The 19006-nt window shown below is 45.0% G+C and overlaps 1 protein-coding gene across 6 annotated transcripts in view; it reads left to right on the forward strand.

The window, feature by feature from the left end:
- Window positions 1–19006, forward strand: part of PPP4R1 (protein phosphatase 4 regulatory subunit 1) — a 100386-nt gene that overhangs the window by 23932 nt on the left and 57448 nt on the right. For 3 of the 6 annotated variants that reach the window (XM_034762605.1, XM_034762606.1, XM_034762608.1), the window contains 2 exons: window positions 6515–6650; window positions 14464–14570. The exons of 1 other annotated variant lie outside the window; for it this stretch is intronic. In XM_034762605.1, the coding sequence (XP_034618496.1) occupies window positions 6515–6650; window positions 14464–14570 (243 nt within the window). Of the gene's footprint in view, window positions 1–6514; window positions 6651–14463; window positions 14571–19006 lie in introns of those variants that run through there. 2 more of the 6 variants (XM_034762607.1, XM_034762609.1) reach the window with 2 other exon arrangements.

Here is a 19006-nt window from a genome sequence, read left to right on the forward strand (position 1 = left end):
TGCACTCGGGAGTGAAAAAACACCCCACTGAGCGCGGCGAGTACAGCGCTGTAAAGCACCCGTGTAATCAGAGCCTGCAGCGCTGCACGCTTGCTCGCAGCGCTGCAAGCTATTCCCCTCAGAGAGGTGGAGTACATACAGCACGACTATGCTCGCGCTTCACAGTCCCGACTACGCTCGCACTTCACAGTCCGGAGTGTAGCCAAGGTCAGTATCTCCATCACCTCTGCCTTCCCCAAGTGCCTGTTTAGTTGTGTAAACAACGGGTTGCTAAGTTTTCTCTTTGTGCTGCAATCATTTGATTACACAACTGATCTTTTCCTGAGCCTCTCATGAGTAGTTCAGTATCACTCCACCCAGTCTGACTTCATGTTTGCAGAGTGTCTATCTTCTCTTACCCTCCAACTGCAGCATTATCACCACCTTATCCTCCCTGCGTCCCAGCTGCTACTGCACTAGATCTCCCCTACTTAGGCCTTGGCTACACTTGCAGATGTACAGCGCTGTGAGTTAAATCTGACTTCGTGCAGCTGAGTAGGGAAAGTGCTGCAGTCTGTCCACACTGACAGCTGCCCAGCGCACTGTCGTGGCCACATTTGCAGCAATTGCAGTGCTATTGGGAGCGGTGCATTATGGGCAGCTATCCCACAGAGCACCTTTTCCCATTCTGGTGCCATGGGTTGTGGGAAGGGGGCGTGGGTGCGGGGGATTCTGGGTCCTGTCCCAATGCCCCGTGATGCATCGCTTCGCATCCCAGAAATCCCTTTGTTTCCGTCCACCTTTGGCGCCATCTTTCAGCGGTTTCTGTGCAGCGCGATCTGTCTGCGGGAAATGGAGCCTGAACTGCTGAGGCGAATGCTGACGAGTCTCGCCAGCACGTCACGTTTGGCTGTCGAACTATTTCTTAAGCTCCAAAGTGACAGTGAGAGTGAGGGTGAGGAGTCCGACGATGTTATCGAGCCGCGTAACGCATATGACACGAAATTGCTTGTGGCATTCATGGACATGCTCAGCACCGTGGAACGCCGCTTTTGGGCTCGGGAAACAAGCACCGAATGGTGGGATCACATCGTCATGGAAGCCTGGGATGACGAGCAATGGCTGCAGAACTTTCGGATTAGAAAAGCCACTTTCATGGGACTGCGTGAGGAGCTCGCCCCCACCCTGCGGCGCAAGGACACGAGATTGAGAGCTGCCGTGCCAGTGGAGAAGTGGCTATTGCAATCTGGAAGCTGGCAACTCCAGACAGCTACCGGTCAGTCGCAAACCAGTTTGGAGTGGGAAAGTCGACCGTTGGAATCATGTTGATGCAAGTTTGCAAGGCCATTAATCGCATCCTGCTCAGGAGAACCGTGACTCTGGGTAACGTGCAGGAAATAGTGGATGGCTTTGCATAAATGGGGTTCCCTAACTGTGGAGGGACGATAGATGGGTTGCACATTCCTATTCTGGCACCACCGCACCTAGGAACCCGATATGTTAATCGGAAGGGGTATTTCTCTATGGTTCTCCAGGCACTTGTGGATCACCGTGGGCGTTTCACTGACATTAACACAAGCTGGCCCGGAAAAGTGCATGACACACGCATCTTTCGGAACACTTGGCTGTTCAGGAAGATGCAGGCCGGGACTTTTTTTCCCAGAGCAGAAGATCATGGTAGGGGAAGTTGAAATGCCCATTGTGATCCTTGGAGATCTCGCTTACCCGTTAATGCCGGGGCTCATGAAACCCTACACAGGGAGCCTTGACAGCAGCAAGGAAAGGTTCAACTACAGGCTGAGCCGGTGCTGAATGACTGTGGAGTGTGCCTTTGGCCGTTTAAAGGGCTGCTGGGGATCTCTGTATGGGAAGCTGGACTTGGCCGAAAACAACATCCCCGAGTTATATCCGTGTGCTGTGCCCTCCATAATATTCGTGAAGGGAAGGGTGAAAGCGTCACTCAGGCATGGACCTCCGAGGTTCAACACCTGGAGGCTGAATTTGCGCAGCCAGAGAGCAGGGCTATTACAGAGGCCCAGCGCGGGGTTGCAAGGATTAGGGATGCCTTGAGGGAGCAATTTGAGGCTGAAAACCAGCAGTGATATCTGGTGCCCTGCACGGGAGTGAAGTGCAGTAGTTCCAATCTTTAGGAATCAGTGTCTGCTTAGCAGACAAGCAGACTTGCAGTGCCTGTTTATTTCCTGGGCTAAGGAGTATTTTACTTTATACAATAATAAAGAATGTTTTCAAAGCCAAAAAATCCATTTATTGAAAAGAAAAACAATTTATTTATTGAAAAGAAACAAGGGGGTGGAGTGGGGAACAGTACAATCACAGATTCACGTATGTCCTATCTGGTGTGGTGTGTAGTGAGTGCTGCACTTCAGGACAGCTATACTGCCTGGTGATGGGGGTTGAGTGCAGAGGGTAAGGGTCGTGGTTTTCAGGGCTGGGTGGTGAAGATACTGGTGTTGGAGGCAGCGGGTGGCGTGAAGAACATGGAAGTTGGAGAAAGTGGGTTGGAGGTGACAGTGGGGCACAACGGAAAAAGTTTTTGGGACAAGGGCTGTTGGGGGGGAGGGGTGGCGTTTGCGTTTGCAGTACTGCTCCTCTTTCTGCATGGCTACCAGCTCCTGGATAGCATCTGCTTGGCGCTCCAGGATGCTTATGAGCCGATCCGTGCTTTGCTGCCGGTGCGCGGTGCTTTGCCGCTGGTGCACTGGATTTTCCTGGCGGATCCTGCTTTCTCTCTCCCTCCAGTCCTGTGCTTTCTCATTCTCTTTAATAGATTGCCGCATCACTTCTTGCAGCACGTCTTCTTTGCTTTTTCGTGGTCTCTTCCTGAGTCTTTGCAGTCTCTGAGCAGGCGATAAGAGGGATGGCTGAGGTCTCAAGGTTAATGCAGCTGTATAGGCAAAATGCAACATTTAACAGAGGCAGCATTGTTTATACCAGACAGAGTAATGATTCCCCCCACACTTAAGGAGTAGAAAACACACAGGCTCTACACAATAGCATAATTTTCCCGTCCGAAACAGAGCACACATCCCACGGGAGCCTCAAAATGGTGAGTGAGGGGGACTGATTGTTTCAGGGCTGCACTGTCCTCTGGGTTTCTGTGCCTTGGGGAGAGCCAACAGCTTCAGGGGGCACCTACACTGAACACTGTCCCAACATTTTCCACAGGAGTTCGTCCTGGACAATATCTCGCTGCTGAGGGTGACCTGGGAAGCAAGGGAGGGTCTTCTACTGCAATACAGCTTCCGCCCTGGCCCATATGCAGCTTGCCTGTGTGTAGCAATGGTCCCCTCACCCCTCGCGGCACAGTGGTGCGGACACGTTAGCCTGGCTGGGACGACCACGGTGGCTCTCCCGATAAACCTGCGCAAGCGCATTGCACACGTTCTGGATGATACATTTGAGGAGATTACCGAGGCCAATTGCCACGATGTGATAAACCACATCAATGTACTATTCCGCATCTAGGCATGCATGCCTAACCCTCCTCTCCCAAAGAGCCTGCACTGAAAAAATTCCTTCCCGGAAAAAAAAACCGCTTACCGGGAACCTGCTCTTCTGTTTGTCCTCCACCAAGTATCGGCTGCTGCGTCTGGCTACCTTCCTCCTGGCTCGAGAAGAGCTCCTGGCTGCATGGCTCCAGGGATTCCGGGGTGTCTCCATCCGGCCCACCACCATCAGTCCCGTTTTCCTCCTCCCCCCGCCCCCACCGGCTCTGACGTGTCCATGGTGGTGCTCGGAGTGGAGGTGGGGTTAACCCCAAATATCGCGTCCAGCATTTTGTAGAATCGGCAGGTCGTGGGGGGAGCGGCTGTTTGCGTCGCGGGCTTTGCAGTAGGCACTCCGCAGCTCCTTCACTTTAATCCTGCACTGCAGGGCGTCCCGGTCATGGCCCCTTTCCATCATGTCCTTTGATACCTTCCCGAAGGTATCGTAATTCCTACGGCTGGAGCGCAGCTGGGACTGTACAGCTTCCTCCCCCCAAACACTGATGAGGTCCAGCAACTCGCCATTGCTCCATGCTGGGGCTCGCTTGGCACGTGGAGGCATGGTCACCTGGAAAGATTCTCTGATAGCACTCCACGCCATGTTGGGCTGAGCAAACAGGAAGGGGATTTTTAAAATTCCTGGGGAATGTAAAGGGTCGGTCACATGGTTGGTTATCTGAGGCCAGGGCAGTAGAGTTTGAACTGATGACCAGAGTGGCTAGAACAGGCATTGTGGGATACTGCCGAATAATTCTGGAGGCCATTCACAGCGCATTGGGCGGCCACATTGGCGCCGCAGCGCTGCAGTGGCAGCGCAATACTCACTATTCCTCTCCGAGAGGTGGAGTACATGCAGCGCTGCAACCACGGAGATACAGCGCTGCAAATGCCTTGCCAGTGTGGACGGGGCGTGAGTTACAGTGCTGGGGGAGCCTTTACAGCGCTGTAATTCGCAAGTGAAGCCAAGGTCTAAGCTGGTTCCCTGCTGCCTCCCTACCCAAATCTTATTCTCTTCCTTTCTCCCTGATTTCCCTTAAGAAACCCATACATTTGACTCCCAGCTACTGTAGAATTTGGTTACTTTGCTTTTCTTTCAGGATATTTGCTGCTCATCCATCCATTAACTTTCATGTATATTTCCTAGTCATCTCCTTCTATAGCAATTATAGAATGGCAGTTTATTGCCCAGGTAGGAAATGGGTACATGGCTTTACGTATAAAGAAACACTGTTAATATAATTAGGTCCTAAAATATCACTCCCTTAAGATAACATAATATATAATAGTGTGATATTTAAGGAAGGCACATTTTGAAAACTAAAATGTGTTAGGATTCAATTCAGAAAATCATGGATGCATGCATTTGCAATATTGAAAAGAAATTATGTCTGAAATGTTAACTTTCAGAACTCTTAGGGTATGTCTGCACTGCAATTAAACACCTGCCGCTGATCGGTGCCAGCTGACTTGAGCTTGTGGGGCTCAGGCTAAGGGGCTGTTTAACTGCGGTGTAGACCAGGGATCAGCAACCTCTGGCATGCGGCTCGCCAAAGTAAACACCCTGGTGGGCCGAGCCAGTTTGTTTACCTGCCGCGTCTGCAGGTTAGGCCGATTGTGGCTCCCACTGGCCGCGGTTCACTGCTCTAGGCCAATGTGGACGGGGCGCATCCCTCGACCCGCGCCGCTTCCCAGCACCCCGGTTGGCCTGGAACGGTGCTTACCCTGGCGAGCCACGTGCCAGAGGTTGCCGACCCCTGGTGTAGACATTCAGGCTTGGGTTGCTCCCACCTTGCAAGGTCCTAGAGTGCAGGATCCATCCCGAGTTCGAATGTCTACATTGCAATTAAACAGCCCCTTAGCCTGAGCCCATGAGCCCAAGTCAGCTGTCACTGGCCAGCTGCAGGTTTGTAATTGCACTGTAGACATACCCATAGTATGATTTTATAAAAGGTGAGTAGAGGAGTGTGTTTATTTTTCTGATTTTGCTTTTAAAAAATAAGTCCTAGACTGATATACCAAGTTTTTAGCCTTGAAAATGTTATATAGCAGAACTTAAATAGCCAGACTAGAAAGTAGTTATACAGTGCTGTGGTGTCAGACCTACAGTGGTAATACCTTTGACCTGGGGTTCCCGCAGTTTTTAGGTATAAGAGTAGTCTCATTTGAGCTCAGTGGGACTCACATAAGTAAAGATGACAGGATTGGGTCCTTGGTCTGTTATACTGAACCTTCAATTAATTTAGAGGAGTTATACGCATTCAGAGACTTAGCTTAAGCCCCCATCTTTCACATTGCTCCATGCACAGCCCCAGTAACTTTACTGAGACTGCATGTGAATGCAAGTATGTGCCTGCATAAAGCTGCTTTTCAGACTGAAGTGTGTGTATGTGCAGGTAATATTTCAATGTATATTTTCAGTATAGAAGTAGATGCATTGGGAAATATTTTCTACATTTGATATTGGACTATAATGTTACAGCAAATATTTGAAGTTCATTTTTGTACTCAGCTTTCATTTGTGTGCATTTATGTTTTGTGCTTAGTAGACATTTTTAATTGCATTAATATTAATCTTTAATTGCTCCTTAGTCCAGATGTACACTGTCTGCAAAAACTACACCTGTCAATAGTTATAGATTTTTTTATTTTACTGAAATATTTAATCTAGATGTTTTTAAAAAGTTGAGTTGACTGAAGAGTCAGAGGATTAGTCAGCAGTCATTTGATGTATGCAAATGGAAATATTGTGTAACTACTGCAGCTTTAAACATTTTGTGACATTTCAGACTTGGGAAGTTGAAGCTGAAGCAAACAGGTTTTGAGATTAAACACTGGCCTATATAAAGAGGGCTTCATAGAAGGAAAACGACTGTAAAGGAAACTGAGGGTATTTTTAAAATGTAGTTCAATATATATTTATCTGAGACAGAGATTCTTGCCTAGACTTGCTTGTCCTCAGACCAACAAAGGGAATCATTTTAGTGTTAAAGTATTGTGATTATAAGGAATATTTCTGATGTCTCTGATAGTTGGTGTGGATGACTACAGCTCAGAGTCTGATGTGATTATTATACCTTCAGCCCTGGACTTTGTCTCACAAGATGAAATGTTGACGCCTTTGGGAAGACTGGACAAGTACGCTGCAAGTGAGAACATATTTAACAGGTATGCTTTTTAAATATTCTGTTTCTGTTTAAAGAACAAGGTGCATATTGTATACTAATCGGATTTAGATATCTGATTAGAGTTCATTTGTGCGACATGTAAATGTTCTAAAAATTTCTTTTAAAAATACATTGTCAGGTTAAAATTCATATGTTAATCCCCCCTCCACATACAAATCCCTTCACCCTCCCCCCCCCCCCAACAACAAAAACAAAACATTTCTTACCTGTTAAGTAACTTTAATTCTCAGAGATCCTCAAAGTTTTTCATAAAGTGGACCATATCCTAATAGTATCCTGTGGATACTTCCCCTCCTATTAACAATCACATGGCAGTAGTTGCCACAGGGCTGTCATAATTTATGTGGAAAAGTTATACTAGGAAAATATTATTTATTTAATGAAATGTAGCAGCTGCAAACAAGGAGCGCCAGCGTCTTGTGACCTGCCAGCTCTCAGCAGACTATCAAGTATCCTGTAGGCCACTGGTAGTCCACAGACCACAGTTTGGGAACTGCTTCTTTAGGGTATTAAAACTGGAAACATTTTAAAAATCTAATTTACTTTTTCACCTTTTGTGTGCTTGGTTTATTTTCCTCACTGTGTGTTTTTTAATAATGCAAGTGGACTAGTTATTTCATGTTCTGGTTTTTGTGCAATAGTATTATGTATGCAATAGTGTTTGGGTTTCACATGCTGCAAGGGAATGTTCGAATCCAAACCAAAACCTCTTTTTGTTGGAATTTTAAAAGATCATGAACATTTTGATATTAAGATAAGTTACTGTAAAAGTTTTTTTGGTGTTTTATTTTAATAAAGCTTATATTTTAGACCTAAACTACCTTTAATAATGTGTTTATGTGCAGTTCTTAATTTTTAAGCTTGCTTTCCATATACTTTTCAGTAACATTGCAGATTAGCCTGTTAATTTTGGTATTTAGGGCCCCTGTCCTTTAAAGATTTACATGTGTTTAATATTAAGCATGTGAATAGTCCCTAAAAGTGACATGCCCCCAATTTACCAGACTGGTCCTTCATTTTTCAGACTGAACTAATGTTTTTAAATGTTCTAATTTATTAAGGTTTAGCTTGTTATAGCCGTGAAAAATTTTCTTCCTCTTCAAGTATCTTGCATTTAATAGTTCGTGGTGCTAATTTAGGTTTACTTCTGTGGAGAAATTCCTGACACCCAACGTTTCCTCACAGTTTTGCAATTGAGGGTTGAATCAGCAGATCACCAAAGTAGTAGTTTTTTAAATAAACTTTCTAAGGCCTATGGTATTTTATTGTGATATGTAATAAAAACCAGTTAGTGAGGAAAACAAAACTTTTTTGTAAATGTCAAGCCTATGAGGTTCAAACTTAATAGGAATAATTCTTAACTTTCCCTCCACATGCATTCTCAAGAGGTTTTCAACTCCACTTAATAAAATCTTTTCTTTCTTTTTTTTTCCCTTCAAACTACCTTCTTCCCTACACATGCATGATCGGTTTATTTCTCTTTTCCCCATGACCCCATTATGAGTTGATACGTACGTTTTCTTATAACTGTACTTAATGTTATGTGTATACATTTCAAATGAAAATTATTCCATTTCTGAGGAAAGACTGCTAAAGTATACTTTATCTTCAAAACATAGACTCAGAGTTTAGATTAGGAAGGTGTGTTGAAATGATGTCAACAGAAGTTGGAGTTATAGATTTACCATTGTTCTCAAGTCAGTGTTAGTAGTCTTAATCTACTTTATAATCTCTTCTGATATTTGCCAAGTCCAAGGGGTGGGGGGTGTGAGTGGGTATTAATCTTTCCATTCATAGTGGTACACTGAAGTTCAGTGTAAAATTGGGAATTGATGCAGAAACTCTTTTAGGTTTGTTTCTTTGTTTGACAAATATTCTAATTACTCGTAGAAAAATGGCTGGTTTCAAGTCCTATTTTTTTGTAAACTTGAAAAATCTTCCAAATCCTGATTTAGAATGCCTGCAGAAAGCAAATGGCAACTTTCTTCTAACCTTCCTTTATTTTTTTTCTAAATGTGTGCTTGTAGGGTGAAATTCATTTCTTATGAAAAACTCTGATAAAAGAGTCTTGCACCACTTAGACCCTGTGATAGAAATTGGGGGAAGAAAGGGATAAAATGGCTGTGTATAGAGAGAGTCTCTGCATCACCTGTGCTCTGTGGAGAAGTCTCGATGCTGGTTCCAAATCAGCAAGCGATTAAGAGGAGTTTGGTGTGCTGAGTAAAGTTATCTATGGTTCTTTGAGTATATAACGGTGGATCCAACTGTAGATGCGTACTTGCCTTGTGTGCACAAGATAGAAGTCTTGTGAATAGCTGTGTTCATTGGGGCAGCTGTGGCAGTCAGTATAAGAAGGATCTCGGCTTCAGGCATCAAGAAGTCCAAAGGAGGTGCAAGCCACTGTAGAGAACCTATCCTATGAAGGGACGGAGTTGCTCAGCGATCACACAATGATCTGCATTCTTTGAAGGATTTGAAGGCTACCGTGCGTTCCTTTGGAATCTATGCACTGTCTCTTTATTAAAAATCATACTGTTACATACCTCAGATGAGACACAAGAGCCTGTCCTATCGCATCAGAGAGCACAGTTATCCACTCAGGAAAAAGCCCAGATACATCAGGAGATGCCAGTCTACTTCTCAGTGACACATACTGCACCAGTGGCACATCAGCATATTTGACAGGACTGTTGGGAGCCACATCAGAGCAACTTTAGTGAACATAAACTTCGGAAGCCATCTTGCTCCTTGCATCAGCTGTGGTCTGCCACCAGAAAGAAGGGTGTCAGGATAGTTGTTGGTGATGGTTTCTATCAAATTTCATTCCTTAGCCCGCCTCCACCCCATTTCCCTCTCCCTCTTCAGGGACTTCTCTCACAAGAACCTACTGCAGGCAGAAGTGGTTTAATCGCTTTGTCTAGGAGCCAAAGGAGGTGCTACCCAAATACAGGGGAAGAGGCTTCTTTTTCTGTATTTCCTCTTTCTTCTGAAGAAAATGGCTCTTTGTCCTATGGTAGATCTATGGAGATGCCACAAATACATACATTACCTCAGGTTCAGGATGGTAAAACTAGCCTCCCTCATTCCATCTCTTCAAGCTCAAAACTGATTAGCGGCTCAACTTACAGGACATATACTTCCATATAGCCATCTTTAGGAAGTACCTATGATGTACAGTGGGTCCCAAACATTACCAGTACAAGGCACTGCCATTTGAACTTTCCATGGGATCGAAAATCTTGACAAATTGCTTAGTGGTGTTAGCAGCAGTACACTCAGAGGGGACATTCAAGTTTACCTGTACCTAGAGGATTGGCTGATCAGAGGCAGGAGTCTAAATCTTGTCTCATTCCATCACAAATGATAGAGTTCATACAAGTTACAATCAACTCTCCATTGGTGAAAGTCTATCTCCAGAGGACAGGTTCCACTCTTTCCGATCAATAATAAACAACCTAAGTCAAGTCCAGTTATAACAATGTAGACTTGCTGAGGTCTACATGGCCACTTGTTGGTGGGCACATAAATGACACCACTTTCCAAACTTCACCTTTGATCTCTACAACTTTGGCTGAGGGGAGAGTAGTCCTTGTCCAAACACCACATAAGCAAGAGGGTCACAGTTCCACTCCAAGTTTTGAGAGAGTGTAGTTGGTGGTTAAACCCCAAGAACAGACCAAAAAATGTTAAATACTCTGCCCCCTCTGACAATGATACTCATTATAGACACATCAGGAACAGGATAGGGGGCCCATCTAAACCATTTGTAGATCTAGGGAACCTGGTCCCAAGATGACTTGAAACATAAACATTCCGGAGCTCATGCCCATAGACTGGCTTGTATGGCATTTTCTACCCTCCTATGGAACTCCATGGTACAGATCTTAATGGTCAATACACTATATAAATAGGCAGGGAGGAGCTGGATCATTATCCCTTTGATAGGAAGCCATCAAGCTGTGACGTGCTGCCCAAATGGGATAACTCCATTGGCTCGTTCTCTTCCAGAAATCAACAACCTAACAGACTTCTTGAGCAGACCTGCAGTAGCCAACAATGGGTGGTTGCTGTGGAAATCCATCACAGAGCTGATATTTGGTCAATTTGGGATTTCTACAGTTGATCTTTTTGCCACCAGGAACAGTGCCAAATTTTGCTCCAGTGGAATAAAATGCCCAGTTTTGTTGCCAGGCTGCTTCTTGCAACAATAGACTCAAGTCCTGATTGCATTTCCACCAATTTTTCCCCTGATCCCCAGGTTGATAGCCAAGGTCAGAAGGGGCAAAGCCACTTTGACCCTTGGAACTCTTTACTGGCTGAAGCAGTTTTGGCTTTTGGACCTATTGCTTGTGTCCATTTGCCACTCCATCCAACTTCCAGGCTGCCCAGACATAATGTCACAGAATCGTGGTCATATTCTGCACCCAGACTCACTGTCATTGCACCTGATGACTTGAATATTGGCTGATGGAGCACTATTAACAAAGACTGCTTCCAGCAATTCAGGAAATACTCATACAGAGCAGAAAGCCATATACGGGAAAGAGGTGCTCTTTGAAATGGAAGAAGTTCTTCATATGGGCAGCCCAATGCAATCTAGACCTGGTAGCAGCCCCAATACCTAAGATCCTCAACTACATGCCACACTTAAAGCATGCTGGCCTGCTTTCATGGTTCACCCTGCAAGAATATCAGCACATCACTCTGTGGTTCAGTCATGCTCCACTGTACCCCCAACTGTATCCAGGTTTCTCAAAAGTCTTCTGCAGGCTTACCCACTGGTTAGAGATCCAACTTTGATATGGGTCCTCCACCTCTTCCTCCTAAAGCACCTCCTTCTTAACAGCTTGCACACTGTTCATTGCGCCATCTTACCCTTAAGATGGTTTTTCTGGTTGCCATCATCTGGGCCAGGAGGATCAGTGAGCTCTAAATTCTCATGGCTGGACCTGCCTGTATGTTCTTTCACAGGGACAAAGTTGTGCTATATCTGCATCCCAGATTCATCCCTAAGTTAGTCTCAGAATTCCACCTAAACTATTCATTCAATCTGCATATTTTCTTCCCAAAATCTGACTTGACGCAGGATAAAAGAAGCTAAGTACTGTAAACATTTCCAGAGTCATACGCTATTACATTGACAGGGCCAAGCCTTTTAAGCCTGTCCCCTTGCCTCTTTCTGGTTACGGTCATTCTTTTGAAAGGCCAGGTGATCTCATCACAGAGAATCTGTGTGGATCATGCACTGTATTTCCATCTGTTTTATCAGATGTCTGGCCACCCTCTCCTCCAAATGTCAAGGCTCACTCCACCATGGCACAGGCATTGTCTCCGGCCTGCTTCAGGAATATGCTGAGATCTGCAAGGTAGCAACAATGGACAACTCATTGACCTTTGTTAAACATTATATCCTTGACTTAGCAACTAGGTTGGATGCCGAGTTTGGGAGAGCAGCGCTTCAATCGTTATTTGAGTAATATAGCTGAAATTCCTCGTTCCCACCATCCAGTGAGGCCACTGCTTTCCAATCACCAGTTACACATAATTAAAGAAGAAAGAACAGTTACTTACCTACAGTGACTGTGATTCCATCCCACTCCCAAGGTGTAATCAATGTGGCTCTTGTGACCCATCCTCAATACTCACTTTAGGGAGTTCTAAGCAACTATGGGTTTTGAATTGTGAGGGAATTGAGGGAGGGTCTTGGCTGTCCTGCTCTTTATGCCCTTGTGTGGGACCATAGGGGGGCATACGGTGCATAAATGGCATCAAAGGACCCAGCTATTTAGAAGATATTAATCTTTTGTGCATGATGTGCATGCCCATTCTATAGTAGGATCCACATTGAGTACAATATCTTGAAGAACCATGCACTCTAGGGTAAGTAATCATTCTTTCCCTATGATTCTCTGTCTAAGCTTCCAATGGTCAATGAAGCCTTGGGGAAAAGATGCAGAGTGGCAGAGGTAGGGCTGGGAGATGGCAGCTTGCCTGCTAGTTGAAGGAAGGGAGGTCATTTACATCCCTCACAGAGTTTCTTACACACAAGCTTAGTTTTCAGGGTAAACTTACCCTTTTATGAGCACTACATAGATACTTCTGGTCATTTGATGATTAAAAAATTTGGACAAAGCATGAATCCTGATCAAGCTGGAATGTTTTTGTTCCATTATAGTCAATGAGCATGCTTTTATTAGCTGTTTCTCTATTTAGAGATGTAAAACACTTTTTCCAGGTTGAAACTTGGCATGGGTGATCTCATTTCAAGAGCAGACTTGGAAAAAGTGAAGCGTTTCTACAGTTTGTTGTATTTTTTAAGAAGATATACAAGAAAAGAGTTTCTTAAAATATATTTTTTTTCATTTAGAACAGTTTTGCAGATGGTTAGTGTGTAATGTGGATGGATTACTTTTGATATTGTGGAAAAGTTTACTCATTTTAATTCTAGAAAGTTTTAAATGATTGTTAATGTTGAGGCTTGACATTCATGGAAATTGTCTGTATTTTCCTGGCTCCAGTTAAATGAATTGCAAAGTTCCTAAGGCCCTGTGTATGTGAGAAATACAGCCATTTATTAGTAACCAGTCTGTGACACTCTTATGTGATCCAGTTTTAATTATGTGGTTGATTTGTCCGCACAGCTGAATTTTTCCATGGCCCTCCCATTTGTCAACAAACTTTCTGTCCACACTTACATCACTGTGTTTGTACCAGTCCATTCTGAGAATATCTAGGCGGTTATCCCTTACTGTGTCAGGAATGGGATAGGTTGCTTGAAGGACAGGCACAAAGAGCCAGCAGCCTCTGGGGGCAATGCACTGTTGTCTGGGTTGCCTCACTACATAGAGAGCTAGAGGACCATCCAAACTGCGGATAGTTGTGTATATCCCATCTATGCTGCCAAAAAGTGCAAAACTGGTTTCAGAAAGAAAATCATATGCTAGTGTAGGCTGCTTACAAGGAGGAAAGCTGGTAGCGACTACGATTACTAACCAGTCATTAACTATGTTGTCTGAACACATCCTGTTTAGAGCCATCCATGTCACTAACAAATTACAATTTTGGTTAAAACTTGGATCTTGTCCTTTAAATTTCTAGACTAGTCTGTAGTGTCAATATCAAGATGTTTTGGGTTTATTATAAAAAATTTCATGAGTTAAAAGTAGTGCGTAAGGTGGTTCTGATTTACATGAATGCTGCATATCTGTTACTCAAGCATAAACAGAGCTGTACATGTGTTTATATTCATGGTGCATGTACATGACTTTGTGTAGGCTTTGCACAAAATGCAGCGTTGGTAGATTATCTTTAATTTGGCTATAGTTAGTCTTTACTGAGTGCTCATACTTTCATTAGTGGAGATAACCCGTAGTTGTATCAAAAACTGTTTAAAAGCAAGGGTCTTGCCTCACCTTGCTTCAGCCAAGTAGGGGAGTTCAAGTTGAGGATGAAAATCTGACTCTCTCAACCCCCACACCCCCTGGAGGATGGGGAATAATCCCAGGTTGCTGACGTCACCTCTGATTTCCCTTGCCCTTGTAAATTGGAGAGAGACTGTTAACATTAATTCAACTTTTTACATTTAATGTTAATAGTTCTTATATATAGCATAGCTCTAAAAATCCTTAGAGTATTTTTAAGATTATTTTAACTAAAGTTATTAATGTAAAATTATTTAGATCCATTTTTATGGTCTGGTTAGAAAACTCATCCACACCAAGAAATATTGAGTAATCAAAAAGTTACGTTACTGCTTCCAAAAATTGTATGATATTTATTCTCTCATGAACTAGGCAAATGGTGGCTCGAAGTTTGCTGGACACTTTGAAGGAAGTCAGCGATGATGAGAGAGATTGTATTGCTGTGCTGGAGAGAATCAGCAGATTAGCTGATGATTCAGGTATGTAGTATGAAAGATCATAATGGGCTAATGGAGGAAGATCAAAGCTTTTAACATTAGATCAGTGTGTTTTCCCTCCCCTTCCATATTTAAAATAGGCCTTAAGAATTCCATAATGTATTTTGTGATTGATTTTTTTTTTCTCGCAGAAGGAGACTTTCTTCCCCTCCCCTGCAGCTTTTCTCAATAGTGCTTTACCAAAACAACTAATAATACGTAACTCATCTATTGTGCTTTTCATTAGTAGATCTCAACAAAAGTTTATATTATGTAATCAGGTATCCCAAATTTACATGATACTTCGCAATTTGTAGATGAAGGTACATTCTCTGCCCTAAAGGCCACGTCTACACTACCCGCCAGATCGGCGGGTAGTAATTGATCTATCAGGGATCGATTTATCGCGTCTCGTCTAGACGCGATAAATCGATCCCCAAATCGACGCCCGTACTCCACCTCGGCAGGAGGAGTAAGCGGAGTCGACGGGGGAGCTGCAGCGGTCAACTTGCCGCCATGAGGATGGCCAGGTAAGTCGAACTAAGATACTTCGACTTCACCTACGCCAGGGGTATCAAACTCAAATGACCAGGAGGGCCACATAAGGACTAGTGCATTGGCCCAAGGGCCGCATCACTGACACCCCCCCCTCACTGCCCCTGGCCCCGCCCCTGCCCCGTCTCTTCTCCACCTCCACCCCTGAACGCGCGGCTCCCTGCTCCTCCCCCCTCCCCTCCTTCCTGGAAAGTGCTAAGCGCCACCAACTGTATAATGCACCTCACTCAAAGGACAAAACACGCATTTAGTTAGATTTACTTCTGTTAAAGCCCCCCCACTGCACAGGGCTGCACCGTCACTCTGCCTCTTCCAGGGGTGGCAGGTTTGTAGAAATTTTGGTGGTGCCCACTGCACCCCCACCTGCCTAAGGCTCTGGGAGGGAGTTGGGTGGGGGAGGGGGTCTGGGGTGCAGGCTCTGGGATGAAGTTTGGGTGCTGGCTGCAGGCTCTGGGTTGGGGCAGGGAGGTGGGGGGTGCAGGCTCTGGGATGGAGTATGGGGACAGGAGGGGGTGCAGGGGTGAGTGCTGTGGGGCTGGGGATGAGGGGTTTGGGGCATTGGAGAGGCTCAGAACTAGGGCAGAAGGGAAGGGGAAGGGCAGCCTGCTCTTGCCAGAGTGGAGGTGGGCACTAGGACCCTGCAGCAGCAGGTGATGCCAGAAGCCAGCAGAGCGGAGTGGAGTCAGCATGAGCTGCAGGCTGCAAGTGGTGAGGGGGCAGCAAGTGAGGCCAGGGGACACTCGGGAGACTCGTGGGAGTGGCAGGCAGGGCCGGGGGAGAGACCTGGCCCCAAACATTGGGGAGCAGGGAGCTTAGCTGCCACATAAAATAACTGGGGGGGGGGGGCGGAGGAGTTTGGTGGGTCGGCCCGCGGGCTGCGTGTTTGAGACCCCTGACCTACACGAATAGCGTAGCTGAAGTTACGTATCTTTGATCGATTCCCAACCCCCCCCCCCCCAGTGTAGACCAGCCCAAAGAGTTGACAATTGAAGGGAGCCTAACTAATCCTGTAAGCCTTCCTTGCAAAACTCCCATAGGCTTCAATAGGAGTTTCACATGCAGAGGGCTTGCAGAGTTCAGGCCCTATGTTGGTCAAATCAATCACATGATGCCATAAAATGCTGAGGTAAAGGAGGACATGAGAATTGTTGATGAGGTGGAAGGAAGGATTTTTTTTTCTTGTAGTAGTGGGGGTTTTAGGAGCAATTTGAAGGTGGGAAGAGGGCTTTGCTGATGGAACATATTGAAACTTTTGGATGTTTGAGGTGTGAAGTCAAGAATAGAAGGAAGAAAATGAAATAGTGAGGCAAGAGGACTGGGAAGAGAGATGGGGATGGGGTTGAATAAGGAGAAATGAGAACAGGGAAGTAGGTGCAGTAAAATTATATATGTAGGGCTTTCTAAGTGAGGATGTGTAGATTAAATTTGATGTAGTAAGAAACAGGAAGTTATGGAGATACTCACTCACATCTGGAGAGGTGATGCTACTGTTGAAGTAACAAGAGAGGAGGATGATTTCAGTAGCAAGAGAGGCCTGACATCACAGGAGGCACAAACATTATTTATACTTCATAGCAGGAATGCTGTGGGAGTTTGAGAAACCTGTATAGATCTAACATAAGGAGAAAATTGCTTTTGGTCTTCGTCTCCCTTACTCCTTTTCTTTCTTCCAGAATCACAGAACATATTGTTTTTCAAGGCAAATAGTGCTACCAAGGACTACCATGTTAATTTATAATGCATGTTTTTTATGTTTATATGAGCAAATGTTATTGATAGATAAGTAGCCATGCTGAATAAAAATAAGATAGCAGTGTTGTTTTAAAATATATTTAAATATATACAAAATAGTGGTAAACCATTGTTTCAGGGGGAGGGATAGCTCAGTGGTTTGAGCATTGGCCTGCTAAACCCAGGGTTGTGAGTTCAGCCCTTGAGGGGGCCACTTAGGGATCTGGGGCAAAATCAGTACTTGGTCCTGCTAGTGAAGGCAGGGGGCTGGACTCGATGACCTTTCAAGGTCCCTTCCAGTTCTAGGAGATGGGATATCTCCATTTATTTATTTATTGTTTCTAGGGCACTTTCCGGCTTAGGTTTTGCTTTTTAAATCTATGCATCTATAGCAGCAGTTTGCCTATTTTTGTTTTTCCAACTGTGCTGAGCACTAGCATCTCCCAGGACCTCCTGTTAGTTTTGGGTTCTCAGCACATGTGAAAATAGAACGTGTGTGTCTGGGGAAAATAGCTTAATGTAGAGCTATGTACGCTTTGGTGCAGTAATATCGGCAGTCTTTATTGCTATAGTGATGACCAAAAGGAATGAGCAAGTCTGCAGCCTAAAGCTTTCATGCATAACTGTCAATTTGACATATCCGTTTGTAGAAGAAAGACTGAGTACTGAGACCTGAGCTCTAATCTGCTTTGTTTCCTTTAGCAAGAGTAGTGTATTTATGGTCTGGACTGGTATTTGGCTAGTCAGCAAAAGCGGCATTTTAAGCTTTTTGTGCACTGTAGAATTTGCTTCCAGTTTTGTCATACTGTGGGCCTGATTCTGCAGCTGCTCTGTGAATAATACTGCCATTAACTTCATTGTGAGTTTCATGCATGGTACAGATGTAATATCAGGCCGTAACCTATTTCTTTAAGACAGTCAATTTGAACATTCATTGTGCATCTTAAAACAAATGAAAAACTTGTTACAAATGGAGATAGATCTGTCTTGTTGAAGCTGGTTAAAGAGAGTTTGAATACTTGTATCTTTTCAATCTACACTGCAGCATTAAATAAAATTACTAATTTTGTATGGTAAGAAGTGCTATTTTTGTGACTTAGGTTATTTTTTAAACTTGCTTGTAAAACTTATAAACAATTGAAAATTTTAAATTATTTGTGCTTTGTACTTGCTTAGTTTGACTCAAATCTCTATATGGTGGTACTCTGGCTTCATTGTTAGAATTACACCAGAACCAAGCCCAAGTATCAAAAGCACGTGCTGCGAGATCAGACTAAACTAATGTAGACACCTTCATTTTTTGACAGCTGATTTCCATCACTGTCACACTTGAACCATGATGATTGGTTTTCTTCTGATTTTCACCATCTCTCAGCTGGCTCAAATGAGAAACTGAGGCAGTTCTTTTTATTGTGGGCATATTGTATAATTAAGTTTGAAGGCAGAAACAGGGACTTGCACTGAATGTTGCATAGTTGAATGAGAGTCCCCCTCCAGTGCTATTCATAAGGCTTCGTGTCCATCACGGATGATTTCTGTGACTTTTGGTGACCCCTGTGACTTCTGTAGCAGCCAGTGTGGCTAGCCTCAGGGCTCAACAGCAGTTTGGGTGGGGGACTCAGGGCTGGGGGTTGGAGCGTGGGGCAGCGCTTACCTTGGGAGGGCGGGGAGGGCTCCCCGGAAGTGGCTGGCATGTCCCTGTAGCTCCTAGGGAGAGGCGCCACCAGGGCCGCCCCCTGAGTTCCCATTGGCTGTGGTTCCTGGCCAATGGAAGCTGTGAAGCCGGAGCTCGTGGCGGAGGCAGTGCACGGAGCCCTCTGGCCTTCACTCCTCCTAGGAACTGCAGGGACATGCCATCCGCTTCCGAGGAGCTGCGCGGAGCCAGGTGGGGAGCCTGCCAGCCCCGCCAACCCTCCCACTCAGGACCAGTGGGGGTCCGGGGTCACGTGCTGCCACCTGTTCTCTCCCCTCTTACCCCCCCGCCCAGCACCAGCAGGGGTCCTGGGCCAACCCACCCATCCCCCTCCACGGCACCCCCGGACCGCCCTTCCCAGATCACCCACAGCCCAAGCTTTAGTTAGGGGTATATAGTACAAATCATGGACAGGTCACAGGCAGTAAACAAAAATTTACGGCCCGTGACCTGTCCATGA

This window comes from Trachemys scripta, chromosome 2 (assembly GCF_013100865.1).
Source record: "Trachemys scripta elegans isolate TJP31775 chromosome 2, CAS_Tse_1.0, whole genome shotgun sequence".
Taxonomy (NCBI): Eukaryota; Metazoa; Chordata; order Testudines; family Emydidae; genus Trachemys; species Trachemys scripta.